Genomic DNA, 22,005 nt, shown 5'->3' on the forward strand with positions numbered 1-22,005 from the left:
ACAAGTGTTTCCCAACCATTGTGCTTGTTGATTGTCACCCTTTTATATGCTGGGTGCCAAGGCACAGTATCTGCTTCATTTTACTGTTACTTATGCAAGCGATGAATCCTGTTATACGTGGTTGCGTGCTTCTCCGCTTGACAACCCGATGTGCCTAATTGAATTGTCTTGTCCTCTTTCAGCCGAACACAATCCCGCAGGCGGTGATTGACATGACCAAAGTAGTGGCTGTGGCTCATGCCGAGGAGCTCACCGGGAACCAGTTCTCCATTGCCATCACTACGCCGGACAAGGTCCACTTCGTCAAGGGCACGGGTCGCGATGACAGCAAGTGGTACGTATCACCTGGAGCGATAACTGTGACCTGCTGCCTCGTTGAATTTACCCTCAGACTATAAAATGCTGCACTACAGCGTGCTCTCTGGCATTCCTGCTACAACGTTGTAGTACTCAGTTTCGTACTTAGCAGGGAACACTGCCGAAGCTACGCACGTAGTGTGGTCACACAAATCTCACTCCGCGCGTTTCGCGGTGCAGTCGTACTTCATCTGCGATGCTTTCTACTGACTAACGAAGCGTCGTTATTACAAAGTCAGATTTGATATGAAAATAGCTTCGTTATATCTGATATTCATTATAAGCGTATATGTTTCCTACACTCTGATATTAGCAAGAAAATTTATATTTACTTCGTTATATCTAATGATTCGTTTTATCTCTGCTCTTTATGTCGAAGTTTGACTGTACTTCATGGGTCACGAACTACAACTTGGGGACGTAAGGTTTTGTCAAATCGCATATTATTTTTAGATCGATGTGCACTGTGTTTTAGTCGCAGGTGCAGACGGTGCTCTGCGACTGCTAGTTGCAGAAACGTGTCACTCTGCTAGTTCCATGGTAGATAGGTTTAGATCTGCGACACCTGCCGTATAATAAATACATCAAATTTTGAGACATGAAAGTATGAGACCTAATGCTACATTAATAAAATGTAGCATTAGGCCTTATACTTGGTGCATACCTAGACCTTTTCTTCTTTCTTGCATGGTGCTCTATTTTTTGGTCACGAATGCAAACAGTGAGAGAAGTCTCTCTAGCCTTTGTAGTGTTGCCTGCTGTGTACAAAATGGAGTTTGAGTTAAGTTGTGAGCAAAGTTTAAAACGAAGGATCAAAGGGGCGAACTTTATTATGAAGTCGCAAAAGAAGCCAGCTTGTTACATTGAAAAACTAGTTTCATAGTTAAATGCTTCCTGTTATATTGAACCTGTGGCCATCACCAGAATAATGCAATCTTGGTTTGTGTGTACTGTGCGTGCTAATGGGCAGAAACTTAAGTGCACAACCAGACGAGGACGGGGAAAGAGTACTGGGACACATGAGTGCTATTTTCAGTCTTCCTTCATCATCCTCTTCTGTTTGTGCGCTTGAAGTTTTTGTCATGTCTTATCAACACGCCCAAACAGCCACGTTATTGTGCTAATGGGGTCAAGGACCAGGCAGTTTCTCTGATGAGGAACGCTGTGGTTGCTGCTGGGAGATGTTTGGTCTGTAACAAAAAAGAATGTGCCACAAAACAGTTTACTTTTTTAGCACTCATGTCATGTAGGTTGCTTTGGCATGTTATGTACAATGATATTAATTCATTAATAATGTTTATTGCATCAAAAAATTAAATACAAGTGGTTATAGGGCAACTAGATTCATTCGCTTGGCTAGCTATGGATCCATAGAATGAAAGTATATTGTGTACTATATCCACTAAATAATTTATGTGTTTGTGCGCATACATGGGGTGTAAAATGCGCACATTTGGGGCTTAACATTACTGCATATACCGTATACATAGAAGATATTTTTTACATGCAGGATGCAAACTTTGTCGAAGAATACGGAACTAACAATGAAAACCCGACTTGAAAGGTCTATAATATTGGACACTGTCAGATTTCGTCTCACTGCCAAATTCACGATCTTGTCAGCTCTGATTGGCTCAGAGGGTAGCCACGGCCCCCCTTATTTGCTCAGAACACTAACGTGATAGAAACCACCCCCCGCCCGCAGTAGCGCGGCGGCTATGGGGTGGTGCTGCTGAGCTCAAACGTGTGGGTGTGATCGTGGCTGCATTGGCCGCGTTTGGACAGAGGCGGAATGCAAAAACGCTCGTGTACTGTGCATTGGGTGCACACTAAAGAGCCCCAGGTGGTCAAAATGAATTCTGAGTTCCCCATCCCTACGGCACGCCTCGCAATCAGATCGTGGTGAGGTTTTGGCATGTGAAACCGCACAATTTAATCAACGTGATAATATTTGACAGAGCTAAGAGTGGCGCCCCAGTCTAATTTATTGCTGATGTCCTGAGTTTGTGACATTGCTCGATGTGACGTCGTGCAGGTGGTTCGACGTGCTGTCCCAATTTCCGAGCAACATGGTGCGCAGCAAGAACAAGCACAACGCCTGCAACCTTGCGCTTGCAAAGTCGGCGCCTTCTGTCAACATCCTGTCATGCCAGGTTAGCGATGCTTACATCATGCACTTGTTTGATACGGTTGACCTGTTTCCATATGGAATGGTTTAACCTCTTTCGTGCCACGGTGGAGCTGGTTGTGTCCGCACGTTTCTGGTAAAAACGATGGAGGACGAGCTCAGCTCTTCCCCCGCGATACAGTTTATGCTGATAAAGTATTCTTTTAAAACTCTATGTTCTGTAATTTTACGGTAATAAGTTGATTATTAAAGTGAAAATTTATCTACGAGTTCAATTCTTTAAATTTCGTGCTGAAATCCCAGCGCAAATACTTCATTGTGACGTCATGGATTTCAGGATATTTTTCTGTATTTAGAGTTGTCGTCACTCCGTTGAAGTTATTCAAATTTGTGAAGCTCAGACCTTAGATGTTTTAGAATACCGTGTAGTCAGTCTCTCTTTACCACTAAAAATTAACTAGGCGAGCCGATGCTGTGAAAATCCATGACGTCACAGCAAGCTGGTGCGGGAATTTTCAGGCAGTGTCATACCCCTTGCAGTGTCATGCCCCTTGCACAGCAGCTGTTTAGTACAGCACTAAACAGCTGCTGTGCTGTTTAGTGCTGTACGAAATCCACTGTACTGTGGATTTCGTAGTATCTTTTCTGAATTGCACGCACTAATGTTGTAATAAAAAAGAAATCAGCAGCCCAAAGCACCTCGTTCCATGCGCATTAAAAACAGCAGTGTCAAGGAACAGTTAAACTTGTTATGAGGCTCCCCATTGTTACAGTGTTTAAATGGAACACCTTATAGTGTTCAAATTAACACAGGTTGAATGTATTATAAAGTTCATAAGACAACAGTGCTTGATATGTATCTTTCAGGTAGACATGTATCAGTGAAAAATTGCTGATGTGTCAAAACAGAGGCGTAATCAGTTTTAAAATACTAATCTGGTGTTCCCTTTAACAGTGGACCATACTGTACACCAATTCAGTACATGGGTGGCGTGTTTCGCCGGTCGTTTCGGAGTACTTATCTAAATCTCTGAGCTGCTGTTTGAACATTTGCAGTCCGGATCTGCAGGAACAAAATATATATCACTGTGCTCTGGATCGTAGTATGCCATGTGTGAACATGCAGTTCTAGCAGTCATGCATTGGCATGTGGAGTGGGAAAAAATAATTCACTGCAGAGCTAGTTAATCCGAAGCAGCTTGGTGGAATACAGATTCTCTGCTACAGACTGGGAAAGCCTGGTCCCCACATTGACAATTTAGGTCTAACGTGGTGTTCCTCACGCTAAAATAGTTTTGCGAAGATTGCTGGTGTCATGAAAGCGAAGTTGTGCTTTTCACGGGGTGGGAGGTGCGTGCATGCATCTCCACTGATGAGATTGGCACACGTACATTGTTTACCTTCTTTAGGTGACTGTTACCCACCATCTAACCACTGTGACAAAGTTATTGCGCGGCACAAGACACACCTACATGTATTGGAGCTTTCCCGAACGATGTCACCGATTCTATAGCGAAAGAATCTTGTGTAATCAGATTGCGTACGCGCCGCGAGTGACGGTGTACATTCTAGATTGTGTGTGAGCACCAGCGATTACGCTGGAGTGTATGATGAGTCACGTATAAATAGCCGGCACACTTGAGCCGTAGATCAGATTTCAGATTTCGACGACCAACGACGATGCCCAAAGACTGTGTGCTGCTTGCTTGTCTGGGCGCAAGTTCCCCAAATAAAGAGTTAGATTTGTGACTCGCAATTTTGGCACTGTCTGGTTCGTCATCATCGCAGCATGACATATGGTACGTGACAGCCTGTCGTCACGTCTTGTGCCAAGTGATAGGTTTGTAACAGTGGTTAGCAGGCGAAAAACAGTCACCAGAAAGGGATACTAAATGTTGCACACGTCGTGTCATATCAGGTGGAGTTGACATAGCGCTAGCGTTTGTGCTTCACACTCTGTTTTTGGCGATGACTATAACTGCTGTCTTTTGGACGACCTCCTTGTTTCAAGGAGTGAACTTCGCGATTCAGGGAAGAGTCTATTGCGTCGAGGAATTTTGTGTGTTGAGAGAAAACAACATGGGGATTTCATTTCTCCTGTATATTGGCTGTCATCAACGTGTCGGGTTGATCAAACCTTCTGTGTGGTATTGCAGAACCAGTATGAAGACCGTGGACTCGGAAACAGGGAGAACTATCGCAACGGCACGATAGACGCACAGCCCACGCAGCAGCCACTGGAGATTCGAAGCAATGGCACGGCGAACCTGGTCTCGACGAACAACCGTGAGGGTACTGCAACTGCTTTCTTGTTTTGCACTGCGGCGCAGAAGGGATTTAGCAGCTGTTTATTTTGCTGTAGTTATTGCTATTGCTGAATCTTGGAACATTTGGGACCAACATTGTAATGTTTTCAACATTTCATAACCGTCCTACTGCACACCGGACCTGTTATGTACAAATGCTGTACACATCATGTGCATTTATCATTTCTCTGTATGCCATTTGGTCTTTCTCAACATTTTAGTGCTTCTTTTAGGGCTTTCTATACTCCTCCATCACCCCACGATTTTTTTCCCCTACGATTCTCTTTACACATCAAATTCTAAAAAGTATCTGGACAGTCCAGATTATCATTTGCACTGTACGCCAGAGTAATCAACAGCAGCAATATCAAAGAACACATTTAACGCTTGGCTGGCATTATCCAAATATAGTCGTTGACATATGCTTCACAAGCTTGCGAGAGGATGTGGACGATGCCGTTGGCATTGTAGACGCCATTGCTGTGACTGGATGAGTCTGACCACTTTACTGGCATCATCCCTCTTAATAATTAGGCCCTGTTGTTTTTCTTTTATGCATTTTATAACCGCGTTGCCCTAACATCTACCTGCCTATTTTTTTTCCAAGGTTCTTGATGTTGTGGTTTTGAAGTTGAAGCTTGCTTAAGATTTGAAGCTTGTTGGCCTTGAGGTCAACCATGGTGGTACTGGCGAATCCAGAAGCTGGGACCCTGGGCTTGAGGCTTGGGCCTGGGCACCTCCCCTCTCTCCCCTTCTTGTTTTTTGTACGTATTGATGAGGCTCCCTACTGTTAAGGCTACCCTGCAGGTAGCCTGCTTCGAGGTAGCCTGCTTGACGGTGTCTCACCATTTTTCCTGGTACTGACGTGTTTTTTTTTTTCGTTTTTTTTTCCCCCTTTGTCTTTCTTTTTTGAATGCTTCACTGCGTCCTATCTTCTAGGGGATGTATGTAGTCATTGCAATTCTTCAGTATATGCTCTAAGTGCCGTTCAAGAAATAGCTGAGTCACTTTGTTACTGGAAGAGATAAGTGTTCACTTAATGCGGAAATAATGTATGCTGTCTTCTTTTTCCTTTTTTTCTTGCAGCCCATGTTCCCCACAATGGAGTGCCACTCTGCAGGCTTGACAGGTGGGTCTGTTCGATGCTTATGCTCAATAATATTGCCGTGAATCTGGCTGGATTACAGGTGTGATGACTTCCTAGCCGAACGATTTGGTACGCAGTCAAACATTGATGTATTGAAGTCGTACCCGACAGGAAAAATATCTTCATTATATCTGATGCTTGTTATAAGCTTGTATATCTGGTACTAATTGTTCAGCCTTGGAATCATGACGAAATATGGCTCTTGTTTGGTTACTCTTGTTTGCTGTTTGTTTACATAAAATAGTTTACACATGGAAATACACTGCCACTAACACAGCCTCATTGTATGTCACGCCGGCTGCGTAACCTTGTGCGTCTTTTTGGCTGAACCCAAGCATTCAGTACGTCCGCGCTGCCAAGTGCAATTAGTTATGGGAATGATCTCCCAAGTAGTATTACTAATTTTCACGATAGTGTAAAATATTTTTCTAGCACAATGAGAAGATTTATGGTGACTTAAGAGTGTACTTTTTATTGCAGTTAGCTTTTGTAATAATGCCTGTCACTTGTCTTTGCTTGCTTGTTTAATATCCTATGTATTTTTACAATATCTATGTATTGTCCCCGCTTATACAGTATTCCAAATAGGAGCCTGTGAGGAATGTGTCAATAAATAAATGAATAAGCATATACAGTAATATCTCATTAATTTGCCCCTTCTTAATTCAGAAAATTCAGAACACGCTGTCGTCGGCAAGAAACATCACGATGGGCCTCGCAGTAATTTTTACAGAGCATTTATTTTGAAATGAATGAGTAGATCACATATGTTTAAAGCTGAGACGAGTGGTTGGTGCTTTAAATCGTAGCCTGTCGTCCGTTGCCTGCAGTCACGAAGTGATTGGTATTTTACCAAGCTCTCTTCCATACCCATTTGATCTACTCTGCTTTAATATGGCGGAAATACTACGTCAACAAAGTTGAATAGGCTAACGATTCTTCAGAAAAGAGTGATTAAGGCAGTTGAGGACATTCCATACCTTGAACGCACAAGACATTATATGTATGTACATTGTTGTATCTGATGATTCGTTATATGAAGCTTCAACTGTATTTTGTCACATTGGTGTATTTGTTATTCTGTTGCTGTGGACGGAACCCGTGCCTTCAATTTTATGTGATTATTTTGTCACTTGATCCTCCCATTTGAGTTGCACGGACTTTGTGTCACTTTGTTTGTACGAAACTCTATGGCGCTGGGTTCCGCGGCAAATTCGTCAGCGTTCTGACAGCATCTTTAACCATTCTTCTCAGTGGCGGAAGCAACAGCAGCAGCAGCGTGGCCGCCTACACCGACGCGGATGCGCTCGCCAAGAGCCGCAGCCGCCGCTACCTCAAGCGGGAAAGCCGGGGACTCAAGAGCCAGCGGAGCCGTTCGGACGGCGTGGCCAAGATGGTCCCCGCGTCCCGGGCGTCCGAGCTGCTGCCGGCCGAGTGGGCCGGAGAGCGGGACCACCCGCGGAGCGGATCCAGCGGCAGCCCGCCTCCGTGCCCTTTCCTGCATAACCCCGTCTACCTTCTCCTGGCCGAGCCGCATGCGAAGGCCACTGGTGGCACCAAAGATACCAAGACGAGTAAGCTGGAAAAAGATTGAAAAAAAAATTGGGTAGGCTGCATCGGGGATGCAGCCACAGTGGGATGCGACGTGAAACGTCTCGTGCGTGCTGAGAACAGTGTGTGGGCAATGGGGTACAGAAATGAATGAGTTGCACTTATTCACACATTATAAAGGTTATACATCTAGCTTTTTTACTCGTGGGAGTCTTATGTCTAATTTTGCAGTCGTGCTAGCTTTCTATTCGTAGTAGGCCACTTTGCTTTCCGCAGTGCGTTTGGGAACTAGGATAAAGAAATAAGTGCTCCTACAGGTGGCACCTGAGACAGCCCTGTGCCGCTCGAGCCAACCTCACTCGTAGATGGGTCGAATGCGAAGAGGAGTTACGGGGGGGGGGGGGGGGAAGAATAGCCCAGCAAGCATGAAATTTGTTCAACATATTGCACATTTGTAGGCCTTGCAACACCTGTGAGTAACAGTTCGTATTTGATAAAAATATGCCTACTATGGCATAGTGAGCCCTCTCAAACGCAACCATTCCTGCTCGGACGCACAAACTACTGTTGAGCTAGGCCTCTTCGAATGCCGCGCACACGGCTGAATTTAGCCCCGATCTTGGCAAGCGTGGTGCTACAATGGCGCTATCTGCGGACATGATGCGTGCATGATCGAGTAATGGCTTCTCCCCTCTACACGACAACATCAAAGTAAGGTGCATGGGTAGTATGGTTGCAAAGGTAAAAGTAATAATGCTACAAAGAGTTTTCGTTACATGCGGTTTCAGCTAATGACCTCCTTTCACCCTTTTTGGGGACATTTCACGTCAAAAGCAGTAGGCATATTCAGAAAAATTGTGCGGACAAGAGGGCACGAGAAGCTGACAACGCAGGTGCTAATAGTAGCATGTAGTGGAAGTAGTACTGTGCAAACAGGGATTTCTGAAACCGGGTACTATAGTATATGTCAGGGGTTCTCAAACATGTTCTTTCCGGGGAACCCTGCTAAGCTCCATGAAGCGCCAAGGGAACCCCCCCCCCCCCCGCATTAACCAAATTAAAATGTCCTAATTAAACTAATGTCTAATTATCCAGAGTATCAAGAAAACAACAAATGAATGCTTACTACTTCAACACGCTTTTATTTACTGAATGCATCAGTAAATCTTGCTTCTATGTTGCAGAAAAGCAGTGAGGATACTGAAATTCTTGTCAGCTCATGACTGATTAAGGGCTAGCAGCGGCGAAGGCCTCACAACATCCTTTGCAGCGTGGCCGCGGTGCGCGTCTTATCTGCAGACACGCGTTTCACTACTGCGCGCACATCTGGTTATTTTTTCGCTAGGGAGCTGGTCGCCAACAAATCGTCCGTCCATCACGATGTAGCCGGTACTCTTAATCTTTGACATTTTTGCACTGAGTCAAAGCGCAACTATTGCTTGCCGTAACTGCTGCTGACGAAACCGCGGCCGTTATCGACCCGATCATGGACGGCGACCTTGCGGTTCCGAAGGCAAGCGGCCGACACACTCACCAAGTCAAAACGAAACTACCATTTGCTGCAGCAAGTATGGACGAATCCGCAGTTCTTATCGACGCAATCATGGATGGCGACTACGTAGTTATGAAGGCATGCAGCCGACGCGCGCACCGAGTCAAAACGAAACCACTATTTGCCGCAACCGCTGCGGATGAAACTGTGGTGGCCATCGACGTGATCACAGATGGCGACTACGCACTTATGGAAGCACGCGGCTAGCTGCCAAGGCGGTGTTACGCGCGGCAATTAACGCAACAATAAGCGCTTTGAGGGCACAAATAAGCACAAAGCATTCTGGCGTTGCTGTCAGTCACGTATCGCGTACGACTGCCGCTGAGGACCCTAGCGATGCAGACTGCGCCGCTTCGTTTTTGGACACTAGCGCCGTTTTTGCTCTTTCGCGGCGCGCATTTGTGGTGCTCCGCGCATTTACTTTTTTATTCCTTCGACGTCAGTGCGCACGCTATCGGCACCTACCCTATCTACGAACGGGAGAAATGCGCATGTTGGCACGTTACGGCCTCCGAGATTCAAGAGCGAAAGCTTAGGCGCGCTGCCCGTTTTCGAAGGTCGGGTGGCTACAAGCTGCATGCGGATTTATTGCGCAGTTTACGCACTGCCGTTACGTGCTGTGATGTGCTTTTTGACACCAGGGCATGGGTAATGGAAGTTCTGTGGATCGAGCACACCTCTTGTTCGCCGTTTTAGCCACTTAATTGGCGAGCGCGGGACCACGGAAAATTTATCACTGACTCGCGGAACTCCAAGCAGGGGCCTGCGGAACCCCCGGGTTCCACGGAAACCACTTTGAGAACCCATGTACTATATGTCATAGAACAAAAATATGGCGTAGGATAGAGTCATCTGAACCGAAAAAGATCATGTAGAGTGCTGCACATTTTGAGAATAAAAGTTACGCAAAGCATATTGCTGGTACCTCACTACCTGACATTGTTTAGAGTTGCACAAAGTGTTACTGAGGGGGTAGCAACTTTGTATAAAGAGAACAATTGCGTGTGTGTGTGCGTGTCTATGACACATGCATGTGTGCAGTAGCAAGCACCTCAAAGCGCTAACTTGCACGAAGGAAGGAGACTGGTAACGTTCTTATTGACTCGCATCTGTGGCTTAATGGATATAGCATCGGGCTATTGCTCTGTGGGATTTTAGCTTGCATCCCACCATCACACACATCAGGTGGTTGTTATATATATATATATATATATATATATATATATATATATATAGGTTCTGGTCCCATGTTGTCTGGGACCTCTTGTATGTATGTATGTATGTATGTATGTATGTATGTATGTATGTATGTATGTATGTATGTATGTATACATATACATGCATGCATACATACATACATACATACATACATACATACATACATACATACATACATACATACATACATACATACATACAATACATGAGGTCCCAGACAACGTGGGACCAGAACCTACCCTACAAGGTGCCTGGAGTAAAAGGCCAAGATTTAAGTTTCTCAAGAGGTGTCACGTCACGTGTGCGAAGGTGGAAACTTAACTACAGCTTTCATTCACGTGACACTGTGCTCCCATTTCCGCTTCCTCCAGACGTGTCGATGGCGCAGCAGCTTCTGCTGAGCCGGTGGCAGAACGAGACCAAGAGCCTGCCACCATCGCCCAACCTGCTCCACCAGGAAAATCACCGTTCGTGGCGGTCAGAAGAGAATTCGCGGCGGGACGGGGGCGACGGGGGCTGCGCTGTGCCCCACTCGCCGCCTTGTCGCGACGTGCCGCAGTGGAACGTGGTGCTGCCTGGCAGCGGGAGTTCTCAGGAAAAGCATGCGGTGAGTCGGTGGGGCGCGAGATGAGTGTAGCGAAGTGCTGTTAAATCTTGCGCATTATGCAGTCAAACCCGTTTACATCAGACAGTAAAAAAAAAAGTGCTTATGAATTCGATGTAGCATGTAGTACGAATAGTTCTACTAAATTTCATTACTAAAAGCACGTCTGACTTTGGGATTCGCATTTTCTGAGGTTGAGAACTGGAGGGGCTGGCTGTTGGCACGGCTTGACTTGGTGTATAATCGCATAGTTAGATATCCGCCTGTACTGTGTGCCATGGAGAAAGAAAAAAGTCGCAGTTTCACCCTAAAGACGAAGCATCGATTGTGATAGCAAATTATTAGATAGCTATGCGAAGTAAGGATAGTAGTTTTATTGGCCGTATAATCTTGTAAACATAACATTCTCTTACTGACTATTAACAAGCATGGTATCACGCGTGCACAAGCAAACATGAACACATCTCACTTGATGACCACAGACACTCGCTGTCAAAACACTGGAGTGAGGAAGTGTAGGAGCATCAGCGAGTAAAGTGACCTTCGTGCTGCTTCTCGCTTCAACGCGAACTAAGCAGCAAGAATACAGCACACACAAAGCTGTCAGCACTTTGCGCACTCTGTCCCCATTGCAGATCACTTTCAAAATAGGGCCATACGCATTTGTCCCCGGAGTAGAATAATGCCCCCCCCCCCCCCTCGACAAATCAGTCATTGACTATAAATTAAAGATTGCCAAGCGGTATAAATCGTTCTGGAGCCTCCCACTGTGTCAAATATCATAGCCCATTGCCTTGAGAAGTTAAACCCCATTGTTTGATTAAATGTTTTTGTGATTGGAACGTTTTTATCACTCGGCTGTTCAGAGTCATCTGACAAAGATGTCAAATGCCCGTGCAGTCGCGAGGTGTTCCCGACGGCTGTGGTCAGGGAAGCGGTACATTGGACGCAACGGCATGTGACGGTGGGATCGGCCAGCTCATGGGCGACAGTTTGCCTGAGGTATGTGTGGGTGATCCTTGTAGGTTGGATTTTATTTGCACGATAGACAGTTTTGCTCGCTTCGAGTAATTAAAAAAAAATTTATTTCTATATGATACTCTACATACTCTCTGGTACTTTTCAGTCTTGAGTTACACGACATTGCCTCATGAGTACGGTATTTATTCGAATATGAGTCGGCCTTATTTTTTGCCAGAATTCTTCGCCTAAATGAGCTATCAATCTATATTCGTGACCAAAAAAAATCTGCCTGTATTCATGAACAAAGCTAGCAAAAGTACTGAGCTAACAGAGTTCCTCCGTCGCGCCTGCCGTAAAGCCGGTCTGGAGATAGTCCACACTGAATTTAAGAGATGCTGCGCATCCAATGCCCTCGACACCCGCACTAAGGATGACGTCGTTTGGGGTGCCAAGGATGCCTGGGAAGCATCTAACAAAGACGACTTCTGTGACAGTTACGATGACGATGCAGCCTGTGGCATCGACTGGCAAGATTTAGTAGCCAAGCTTACGGTAAATAAACGTGTGTCATGCTCAAATGCATCATTTTGTCTAAAATGATGTGAAACAAATGTTGAACACGCATAGGTCAACTTTTATTTCAAGTAAATACGGTATGTTGCATAGTCCTGATTATTAACTGCCCTTAATAATGCCTGGTGGACATTACGGATGCAATTGGGAAAACGGGTTATGGCGTGCTGAAGAAATTTAAGCCCTTTATTTAACGAGGCTGCTAGGTCAACAGTACAACTTGATAACAGCAATAGTAGCATGGTAGCATAGTAGCATGATTGGTGGCTGTTGAATGAAATGACATAGCTCGCTGTCAACAGCTATTTTATCAATTTATACAGGGTGTCCCAACTATCATGCAGCAAGATTTAAAAATAAGCAGATGTCACGTAGCTGGACAGAACCAAGGTAATGCTGGTTGTCGTCGCTTAGAGATACTCGGAGTATTTATTGCATTCTGCCTAATCAGATAATAGGTTGTAATTAATTAATCAACTTGTCAAATAATATAATTAGATGAAAAGCGTCAATGAGAAAATTGTAGAGCAACATGAGAAACTCCCGATACAGCTTTCTGTTGCTCAATACGTGCTACATAAAAGTGTTTTTCCGAGCATGAAAGTAGCCCGCGAATACACGCAAAACTGCCGCGCGACTGGCCACTTGAGGCAGTTTGCGTGTATTCGCGGCCATATTTCACACTGAGAAAAAATACTTTTATGTAGCACGTATTGAGCAACCAAAAACTGTATCGGCAGTTTCTCATGTTGCTCTACAATTTTCTCATTGACACTTTTCATCTAATTATTATATTTGAGAAGTTGAATAATTAACTATGACTTATTATCTAATTGGGCGGGATGCAAAAATACTCCGAATATCTCCAAGCGACGGCAAACAGCATTACCTTGGTTCTGTCCAGCTAGCTACGTGGCATTTGCATATATTTAAATCTTGCCACATGATAGTTGGGACGCCCTGTATATCATGCCATAGAGCAATCTAGATCAACCAGTGGTGATCTGCATAATTTTAGAACCTACCATGTGCGTTGTGTGCATCATAAGCATATTTGTATCACAAGCGTGTCTTTCTAGGAATGCCTACATTGGATGGACTGATGATGATGATGAACATAGTCAATTGAGATGCATTGTTTGGTGCTTATTCGATTCTGCACGCCATGCACAATGTTATATATGTTGCTCACATTAGATTACATCAGTGGATGGGGTAACCGGTAAATTTCTTCACATAATTTCATCACCATTTTCTTGCCATCGTAAGCACATTCTAAGCACAGCTTCGATATGGGATGCCAGATCTGTTCTCGTAAATGTTTTTGCATCATGCCTTCATGATATCAATTTTTTTTGGCATTGTGGATCTTCTAACCACAAGCTGATGGTGCCCTATGCAGGACCTGTTTGTCAAGAAAGGCTGGCTGATGCGGCTCGGCCCAGACGGCGAATGGTCGAAACACTGGTTCGTACTTCGAAACACCTCGTTGACGCACTTCAACGACCCATCAGCGGAGGACTCTGGTGACCCCAGTGCCACCCTGGACCTGCGGATGGTACGCGAAGTAAAGGAGGTCGACCTGGATCGCAACTACGCCTTTGTCATTACGGTAAGCACTGCCGGTTAGCAGAGTTTTGGCATGGCAGTGCTTTGGTAGTAAGTGACACTGCTGGCAAAATTAAATGGGTCCTATATGTAGTAGAACCTCGTTCACACATTTTCGAGAAAAGCGCGAGAAAAAACATACTAACAGGGAAAACATACTATCCGAAGTCACTAAAACATTTGGCAGACTCAACTGCAGTTGACATCTATGTAATGCGAAGTGTAAGTGTTGCAGCACGAGACGCCGATGCACGCCGAGATGGTGAGGCCCAAACAGCCTGAGAAGCACATTGTCATTTTTGCAACTTCGGCAAGCTTACATTTGCGCTCCTTGTTTGCGCTCCTTACATTTGCGCTCCGAGTCAACAGTTTCTTCAGGTGGGGCTTTCTTGCAGGAAGTTTTGGCATGCCCACATTTGGAGAATCGTTACGTGCGATAATCCGATACAAAACAAAAACCGCGTTCACAGCAGCCTACTATAAGAGCCAGTCTAGCCAGTGTCATCGCCATTGTCATCACAAGATGGCGACTATAGATGGTGACGAAACAAGTTCTCGCATAGAATGACAACGAAATGAAGATGACGCGCCGCTTTCAGTCTGATTATGAAAGCAAATTCAAAAGATAAGTTATTCTACATGTTAAGCTAGCGATGAGAAGTCGCATCACATGTTTTTGGCTTTCGTCACATTCATTTGCAATTGCATTCGTCGCAGGACTAATTAGCGAAATATGGTTAGCCTAGGTGTGGGCCACCATCCTGTTTGCGGTTGTTGAGTAGTCGGTTGATAAATTCAGAATATCGAACACACTATGAACCATACGAAGGACAACATGTTGTGGTTCTTCCTAGACAACGATAAAATGCTGTCTGAGAATGATGACAATGGGCATTAAGTGGATAAATTTCCATTCTGTAAAGGCAAAGTTGCTACGTTTTTCTCGCTAAAAAATTTGCCGTGCTTTTGGTTTGTGTTTTGTTTGAGAGCTCTAATCTTACTTTTACGTTAGTTTTCTACTTAACCCATAAAAAGTGGATGCGCATTTGGTTCGGGGGCATGTTTGAGTCGGGACCCGCCCGATAATTTGACCAATTCCGTCAGTCCCATTAAATTAACGGAAGCAGACTGTATGTGTCCTTGTCTCTGTAACACTCCTTAATTTCCCAGTCAGACCTTTAAACATTTTAATCAACGCAGATTGGCTGTGCTGCCTATTTGTGTCGTTCCATAAGAAAAGTTGCGAGATCTCTGGAGCAATTGCCAACAAAACAAGCGTTGACAATCTCTCCCTTTTTTTTTCTCTTGTTGCACGGAAAAGCTGTGGGAAGCAGACGAGGTCATCCTCTGTGCCGTGACTGCTGGAATTCGCACCAACTGGGTACAAGCCATTCGTCAGGCAGTGAGAAACCGCAGCAGCATGAGCATACTCTCTAAGGATGCATCGGCACCCGGTTTGGTGACAGTGACATCGGCGACGACAACGACAGCGGCGCAGGTGGTGGCACCGTCGTCTTCGCCGGCACCACCCAACCTCCCTGCCCTCGAAGGAAGGCCACCCCACGAGACCTCGTCGAGCGACGACCACTCCGAGTATTTCTCCATCGTTGACGAGGATGAAGAGGACGTTGTGGAAGACCCGTCGCGAACTCTTCCGCCGTCCCCACCGCTCAACCGTACGGCTATATCGAGGTACGGTTTGCACATGGAGTGATGAATGGTTGAAAGGTTTTGAAGGATGGACAGAAATCGGTCAGAGGGTCTCTTTAAAGTGCCATTCTGAAGTTCCCAGGACTGCCGGAGATTTGGCATTCCCGGGCATTTAGGGCATTCTCGAGCATTCTGTGACAGCAAATCAAAAAGACCCAGGATTTCTTCCGAGCATGGAAGACGGTCTTGTGAAATATTGAAATTTTTTGAACAGGCTTGTGATTGGTGTTAAGAAAACCTTACCTGATTTTGCTATAAATTCTCTAAAGGGCAGCAGACTTCTGGGATTCTTCCAGCTTTGAACTTGTTTACAGCTCTATGGCCCTGAGTTGCCTTTGTGTCATAAAACATCAAATAATCAAACAATTAATCAACTCAATTACTGCTACAGCTGCGGGCTCTTGCAGCAGACACCACCACCTTCTCAAGAACAACTCCTTCCTTGCAAAACATGTGTCAACCCAGTCCGATACTGTATTGCCCGTTGTGGCTTCAAAAATGCACGTAAACAGATTTGGGGTGCAAAACCACACGCAAATTACCCAGCGTCAAAGCTGTGTGACAGCACAGTGGTTAGAACGTTTAGCTCCTAACTGCACATTGCCGCAAGGACATAAGTTCAAATCTCACTGAGGTTGCTGGCCAAAGGTATTTTTCCAAGCTATGTGGCAAGAGTGAAGGTGGGAATTTGGAGGTTGCCTGACAACAACACGATGACGACTTGACAGTGACGACCACCGTCGTTGGCATAATGGAAAGAACAGACAAATGGAAGGACACAGCAAATCCAGTTTTGAGCTCTTAATAACCGCTGTTGTGCTACAGCAGCGGAGAAGGAAGAAATGAAAGATTTCTCTGATACGTGCAGTTCTGTCTTTAGGAGTGTCATTGATTGGTATCTACGCCCTTCTGTTTGATGATGGAAGCTGGTGTGTTGATGGCATTTGCTCATCTCTGGCATGTGGCGCTTTGTGCAACTGTGACATGCAGGGTGAAGGAACGAGCCAGGTCCCGGTCAAACTCGCGGTCTCGGCAGAGTCGGCGGCTCCGGTCGCCGCAGCCAACTCAGGGTGGCGAGCCAGTCGGAGCCGGTTTGTCACACGAACCGGACGAGATGGCTCGCAGTGACCGTTCGAGCAGCTGGGATCCTACTGTGGTCAGTGGCACTTTAATAAAGAGTTTTGACGTTTGTAAACGTGTTATCGTTTGCGGAGTACCAGGTTACCTGAGAGGTGTACGGCAGCAACAACACTACTAGTTACATCTTGTGATGCAAAGTTTATCCAGAGAGCTCACAAACATTGTACTTGAATGACCTACATATTCTGCTTAACTTCTGGTGTAAAGGGTTGGTAGGGACACAATCATTAACATGCAGTCTTTTATGATTTTCCTTCAATGAAAACATGCAACACAAAAATGTCTCAAACGCATTGTAGGAGAGCCAAGTGGCGCAAGTTGTCGCTACTAGTTTTTCTGCTGTCATCCACAGCTCTGTAAACATTAAACAGTTTTTAGACAAACTAAAACTCTCTAATTTCTCCATACCTACAGAAATCTGAGTGATGTGCTTGAATGTTGGGTGAGTTGCGTTGGGTTTCACATTAACTCTGTGCCTGTTTGTCTTTTTCTGCTGTTTAGGGCATGGATGTTGTAGATTCGAAGCCTCCTCCTGACACAAGCCGTTCTGCTACACCTTCAAAAACTGATGCAACTACCTCTACAACTGTTACTCTGACGGATGCCACACCAGCTTCTGCACGAAGGCCTCCAGTAGCGCGAACATCTCGTCGATCATCATCACTGCGGGAGCTTCGAACGAAGAAGTTAGAGTCACGGTGCTCTGAGCTAGAAGACCAACTGAGGGCACGTGACCGTGAACTCGGACAACTGAGGAGTACGCCACACGGAGCCGCAAGTTTTCTTCTGAGAGGCTTGCCCAACGACGAAGTACTGACGCGCTCTCTCGAAAGCCTCGGGACATTCCTCACCGCCAGCGTTGAAAAGTTGAGTAGGCTTAAAGAACAGCTGCGGAAAGCCGCGGAAGAAGGAGCTACTGGCACCGAGAGCCTGCGGAACATCTGGGAAGAGCTGGAAACCCTCATCTCCGAGAACAGCCGACGGGTCGAGGCGACAACGCGAGCCCTGCGTCACTCTGCTACTCTGGAGGTTGAAGGAAAGCTGGCCCGCGCCGCGGAAGAAGCGTGGGTGCTTCGACGCGAGCTGAAGAGATCGCAGGACGCGTTCGACGACCTCGAACTTCGTTGCCTTGCGCTCAAGCGGGATGCCAAGAGTGCCGAGGAGCTGCACGCCTCACAGCTGGCGCTGATGACTGCTCGCATCGATGACCTCACTGCAAAGCTTGCCCTGTCGGAGAAGGCACAGCGCCAGCTGCGACAGAGGCTGGCACGCGCCGATTCCAAGCAGGAGAAGCGGCGACTCTCACTCAAGGGCAAGGAGGCTGCCGCTGCAGCTGCTGCAGCAGCGGCAAGCCCGTCAAAAGAGCTCGAGGTCAAGCTGACACACCTGGAGCACAAGCTTGCGCTTTTGGAGGAGGCGTTCCAGGGTCCCGTCAACGAGGCTGCATCCGACGCCTCTGCTCCGGACGACCTCAGTGCCGACACACCGACAGGCCGAAGGTCGTCCCTGGACAGTCTCTCCGGCGACCAGCAAAGCCTTCTGCTTCGTGTCCAGCTCATGGACCAGAGGCTCCAGTCGGCCTTGGATCAGCCAAAGCATCTGGCACGACCTCGGATATGCCTTCAGACGGAAGCTCTTGATGGAGGTGGGGCCGGTGACGGATGGAGTAGCTTGTCTCTGGCAACAAGTGTCACAGACCTCCGACTCCCAGAGCACGGTGGTGAATCGCCTCCGGCAAGCTACCGGGACTGTCTAGATTCATTAGATGCAAGGCTTGATTCACTCCTAGAATGGCTGCACGAGGCGCTTATCTCGCTTCGCGAAGCAGGTGTGATGGGCTCTTTTCCCAAGCATCTCATAGACCGCATAGGTACGAGGGACACAACAACGGAAGAGAGCAACAAGGACCGCTTGGTGAGGAACCTGGTGCTCTTGCAACACATTGGCTCGAAGCTAACGACAGCGGCGGGCTTTGATGCTCACTTCTTCAGTAACTTAACCACGCACCTCAGAGAGACGTCTCTCGTCCTCTTCGCATTCGAGGAGAGGCTAGATCAAGTGGCATGCTCACACGACCTCAGGCTAGTCACCTCCGGAAATAACAAGTCATGGGACCCATTGGTAGAAGCCACAGGTCACTGCCAACTCTCGGAACTGGAGAGCCCGCGAGGGACTGAAGGCGTCGTCGCCGAGGTCGAAGAGCTTTCATCGCGTCTCAAGTCACTGGGCAGCGCGGCAGAGCGCTTCAGCAAGAGCCGCCAGGTCCTGGTCGTCCAGAGGCTCTCCGAGTGCCTTGACATCCATCCGACATCGGACCTCGAGCCAGACGCCCTTCAGAACGTGGCGGAGCAGGAAGCTGTGCTGGGCGCAGTGATGGAGGCACTGTCAGTGGCGAGAGCCCACGTCAGCGACAGCCTTTGCCAGAGTCTTTGCTCAACCTCAGGGACCATTTCAACATCACCGACAGATGCGGCATCGCTGTTGAGGCAGCTAGAGGGCGCCATGAGGCAGGAATTTCTGAAGGTGCGCAGAGAACTGCGAGCTTCGTGCCTGGCCGAACTGGAGAGCTACTGCTCGGCAAACCTTCCGCGCGACCTTCTCAACAGAGAGCTGGTTCCTGTTGTCCGAGACCTTGCCACTGCGAACTGCATCTCGGCGGTCCTAAGGGCCTACGTGTCTCACGTCGAGGAGGTCGTTCGGCAGTGCACGAGGGCTCTGCGTCAAGATGAGCAGGCAGCGGCTTCGCCCTCTGCAGATGATGCGGTAGCGGAGAAGACAGGTGCAAGAGCTGTGCAACAGGGCTGCAGCCGTGGCAGAAGGTGCGCCGTCTCTGCTGCGATCCTGGCTGACACAGTGCCTCGCGGAGGAGGAACTGCAGGGGCACGAGCTGGGCGCAGGCGTGGCCTGCGTGAATTCAACCACGGACGTTACGGACGCACTGGAGCGGCTGAGTGTGAGGCTACGCGAGGAGCGGGAGGGCCACAGGCAGCGGGTACTGGCACTTCAAGATCGCCTGGATGCTACGCAGCGGGACTGTGAACGCCTTCTCAAGGTTGGTATTATACGATTATCAACCTATGTTTATGTCCACTGCAGGACAATGGCCTCACCCAGCAATCTCTAATTACCCCTGTCTTGCGTAAGCTGGTTCCACGTTCTCCCTGCATATGCGCTCCAACCCATTTTAAAGCAATACATTTTCCCGCCACTAGATCCCATTTGAACAAGAAAAGGCTAAGGCACACGCGATAGAGAGCAGCAGGCGCCCTCCACGGCAGCTTCCCTGCGCTACTCGCCCACCTGTGTCACGTGGAAAGGCCAGCGTGCACTCAATTTTCTCTTTCGGTACCAGCGAATCTTTCAGCAGGTCATCACGTGTTACATTCGCAGCTATCACCACCAACTCTATTGCGATAAGCATCTTCACCTAGCTGTTTCGCCGTGCATGTGGTGTACCGCTGTTGGAAGCCTACAGCACTCTTTTAATAGACGGTAACCTAAGTGCACTGCTGTTTTAAGCTGCAGGCGGCACAAAGTGAGTGTAATTTTTTGCTCTGGCGGCATCGTATCGCGGCATCGCCCGTCAGCTCAATTTCGCTTCGGTTTCTCGTCGCCGTCCTAAAACACTACGCAATAAACAAACGACAAGGCATGTCTCAGGCTGCTAAAGCCCCGCCAGCTCAACGTGCATCAGTGTCTTGTGCAGTAACGATTCTCGCCAATAGGCACATCACCTAAGGAAACTGGTGACCCAGGCCAAATTCACGGAGTGCAAATGTGAGCTTGCGGAAGCTGCAAAAACGACAATGTGTGTCTTGGGCTGCTCAGGCCCTACCGGGAGCCGTATTCTCGGGCAATCACTTTCGCGTGGTGTCGTGAAAATTGCCACTGGACGTGGGCAGGACTAACTAACGAGAGAAGGGAGCTCTCCTTGGCTCTCGTGGAGTGAGTCTCGCGAAATTCTGTGAAAGTGATACCAGCGCCGAAAGTAATGGCCCGAGATTACGTCGCTATTCTCGGCTCGCATCGGCATCTTGTGCCACAACAATTCGTGCAGTGCTTTGCATTACATAGATTTCAGCTTCACTTGAGTCTGATAAATTTTTTTGTGATTTCGAGTTGTACATTTCCCCAGTTAGTACGTTCTTTCTCGCATTATTTCTCATGCTTTCTCTTAAAACGTATGAACGACGTTCTACTGTCAATATTGGATGTAAAACATTGTGAAAAGACAATGAAAAGAAGTGAACCCACTACGTGATGACATGCTGATACCGTGAGCCAACATCCTGCCATCTACCTTCACACTTCTTTTATTAGTATATTTTAGGCTTAATATTCAAACTGACAGTGCAGGTCAAATCAGAAGTTTTCAGGATGCTTGTGAGACATAATGTATTATTATTTTCATCAGTGCTTTTTTTCTTTGGACGCATGCAGAATCGTGGCATGCACAGTAGTGGACACAGCACCTGAAGGGGATACTGATATGTTGTGGCTTTGTGAAGTTAAATAAATGTGGTAAAAGCACTAAATGGTTCACATTCTCCCTCTTTTCTTTCTGCAGGCTGGTTGCGCCACCTGTCGAGGCCTCCGAGAGCAAACGAAGGCGTTGGCACAGCGGGCAACCGAGCTGGAACGTGCTGCTCGCGATGGAACCCTGTGCGAGCGCTGCCCAGCACAGCAGGAGCAGCTGAGGCACCTCGCCAAGGAGCATTCCCGCGAGCTCGCCGAACACGAGGCCTCGGCTCGAGAGGAGTTCCAGGGGCGCATTCGCTGTCAGGTGGGTGGTCCTGCAGACTTGGCTTATTATTGTCTCTATCCAAGGTGCAGGTTTCTTTTGCTGCCGTCAATAACACCGTGTACCCTATTTAGCATTAACTCTGTGAATCCATATTTCGTGATAAGCTGGACAGTTTGGAAATTTCTTATGAATATAGTTTGAAAATTCTTTATGAAAGTAATTCCTTGGCAATGTAGTTCACTTCGGTCAGTATAAACTTCTGAGGAGAATAAGGTGTGCTAATTGGTACTGGTTCAAAATTAACGAGGGGAAAAAAAGGAACAGTGACTGAGAAAGACTAAGAAGATAACAGACTTCCAAGGTCCTATTAATCAATGATGACAGTGCGCAGTAAATGACAACAC

At 47.0% G+C, this 22,005-nt stretch overlaps 1 protein-coding gene across 1 annotated transcript in view; it reads left to right on the top strand.

The window, feature by feature from the left end:
- LOC119453283 (uncharacterized) overlaps positions 1-22,005 on the top strand; it is a 105,478-nt gene that overhangs the window by 69,969 nt on the left and 13,504 nt on the right. Inside the window, 13 exon segments of the mRNA XM_037715311.2 lie at positions 183-334; positions 2,393-2,510; positions 4,642-4,777; positions 5,878-5,920; positions 7,193-7,512; positions 10,631-10,866; positions 11,764-11,865; positions 13,802-14,011; positions 15,329-15,699; positions 16,708-16,873; positions 17,359-19,635; positions 19,637-19,909; positions 21,425-21,640. Coding sequence (XP_037571239.1) covers positions 183-334; positions 2,393-2,510; positions 4,642-4,777; positions 5,878-5,920; positions 7,193-7,512; positions 10,631-10,866; positions 11,764-11,865; positions 13,802-14,011; positions 15,329-15,699; positions 16,708-16,873; positions 17,359-19,635; positions 19,637-19,909; positions 21,425-21,640 — 4,620 coding nt within the window.

This window comes from Dermacentor silvarum, chromosome 5 (assembly GCF_013339745.2).
Source record: "Dermacentor silvarum isolate Dsil-2018 chromosome 5, BIME_Dsil_1.4, whole genome shotgun sequence".
In the NCBI taxonomy this organism is placed as follows: domain Eukaryota; kingdom Metazoa; phylum Arthropoda; class Arachnida; order Ixodida; family Ixodidae; genus Dermacentor; species Dermacentor silvarum.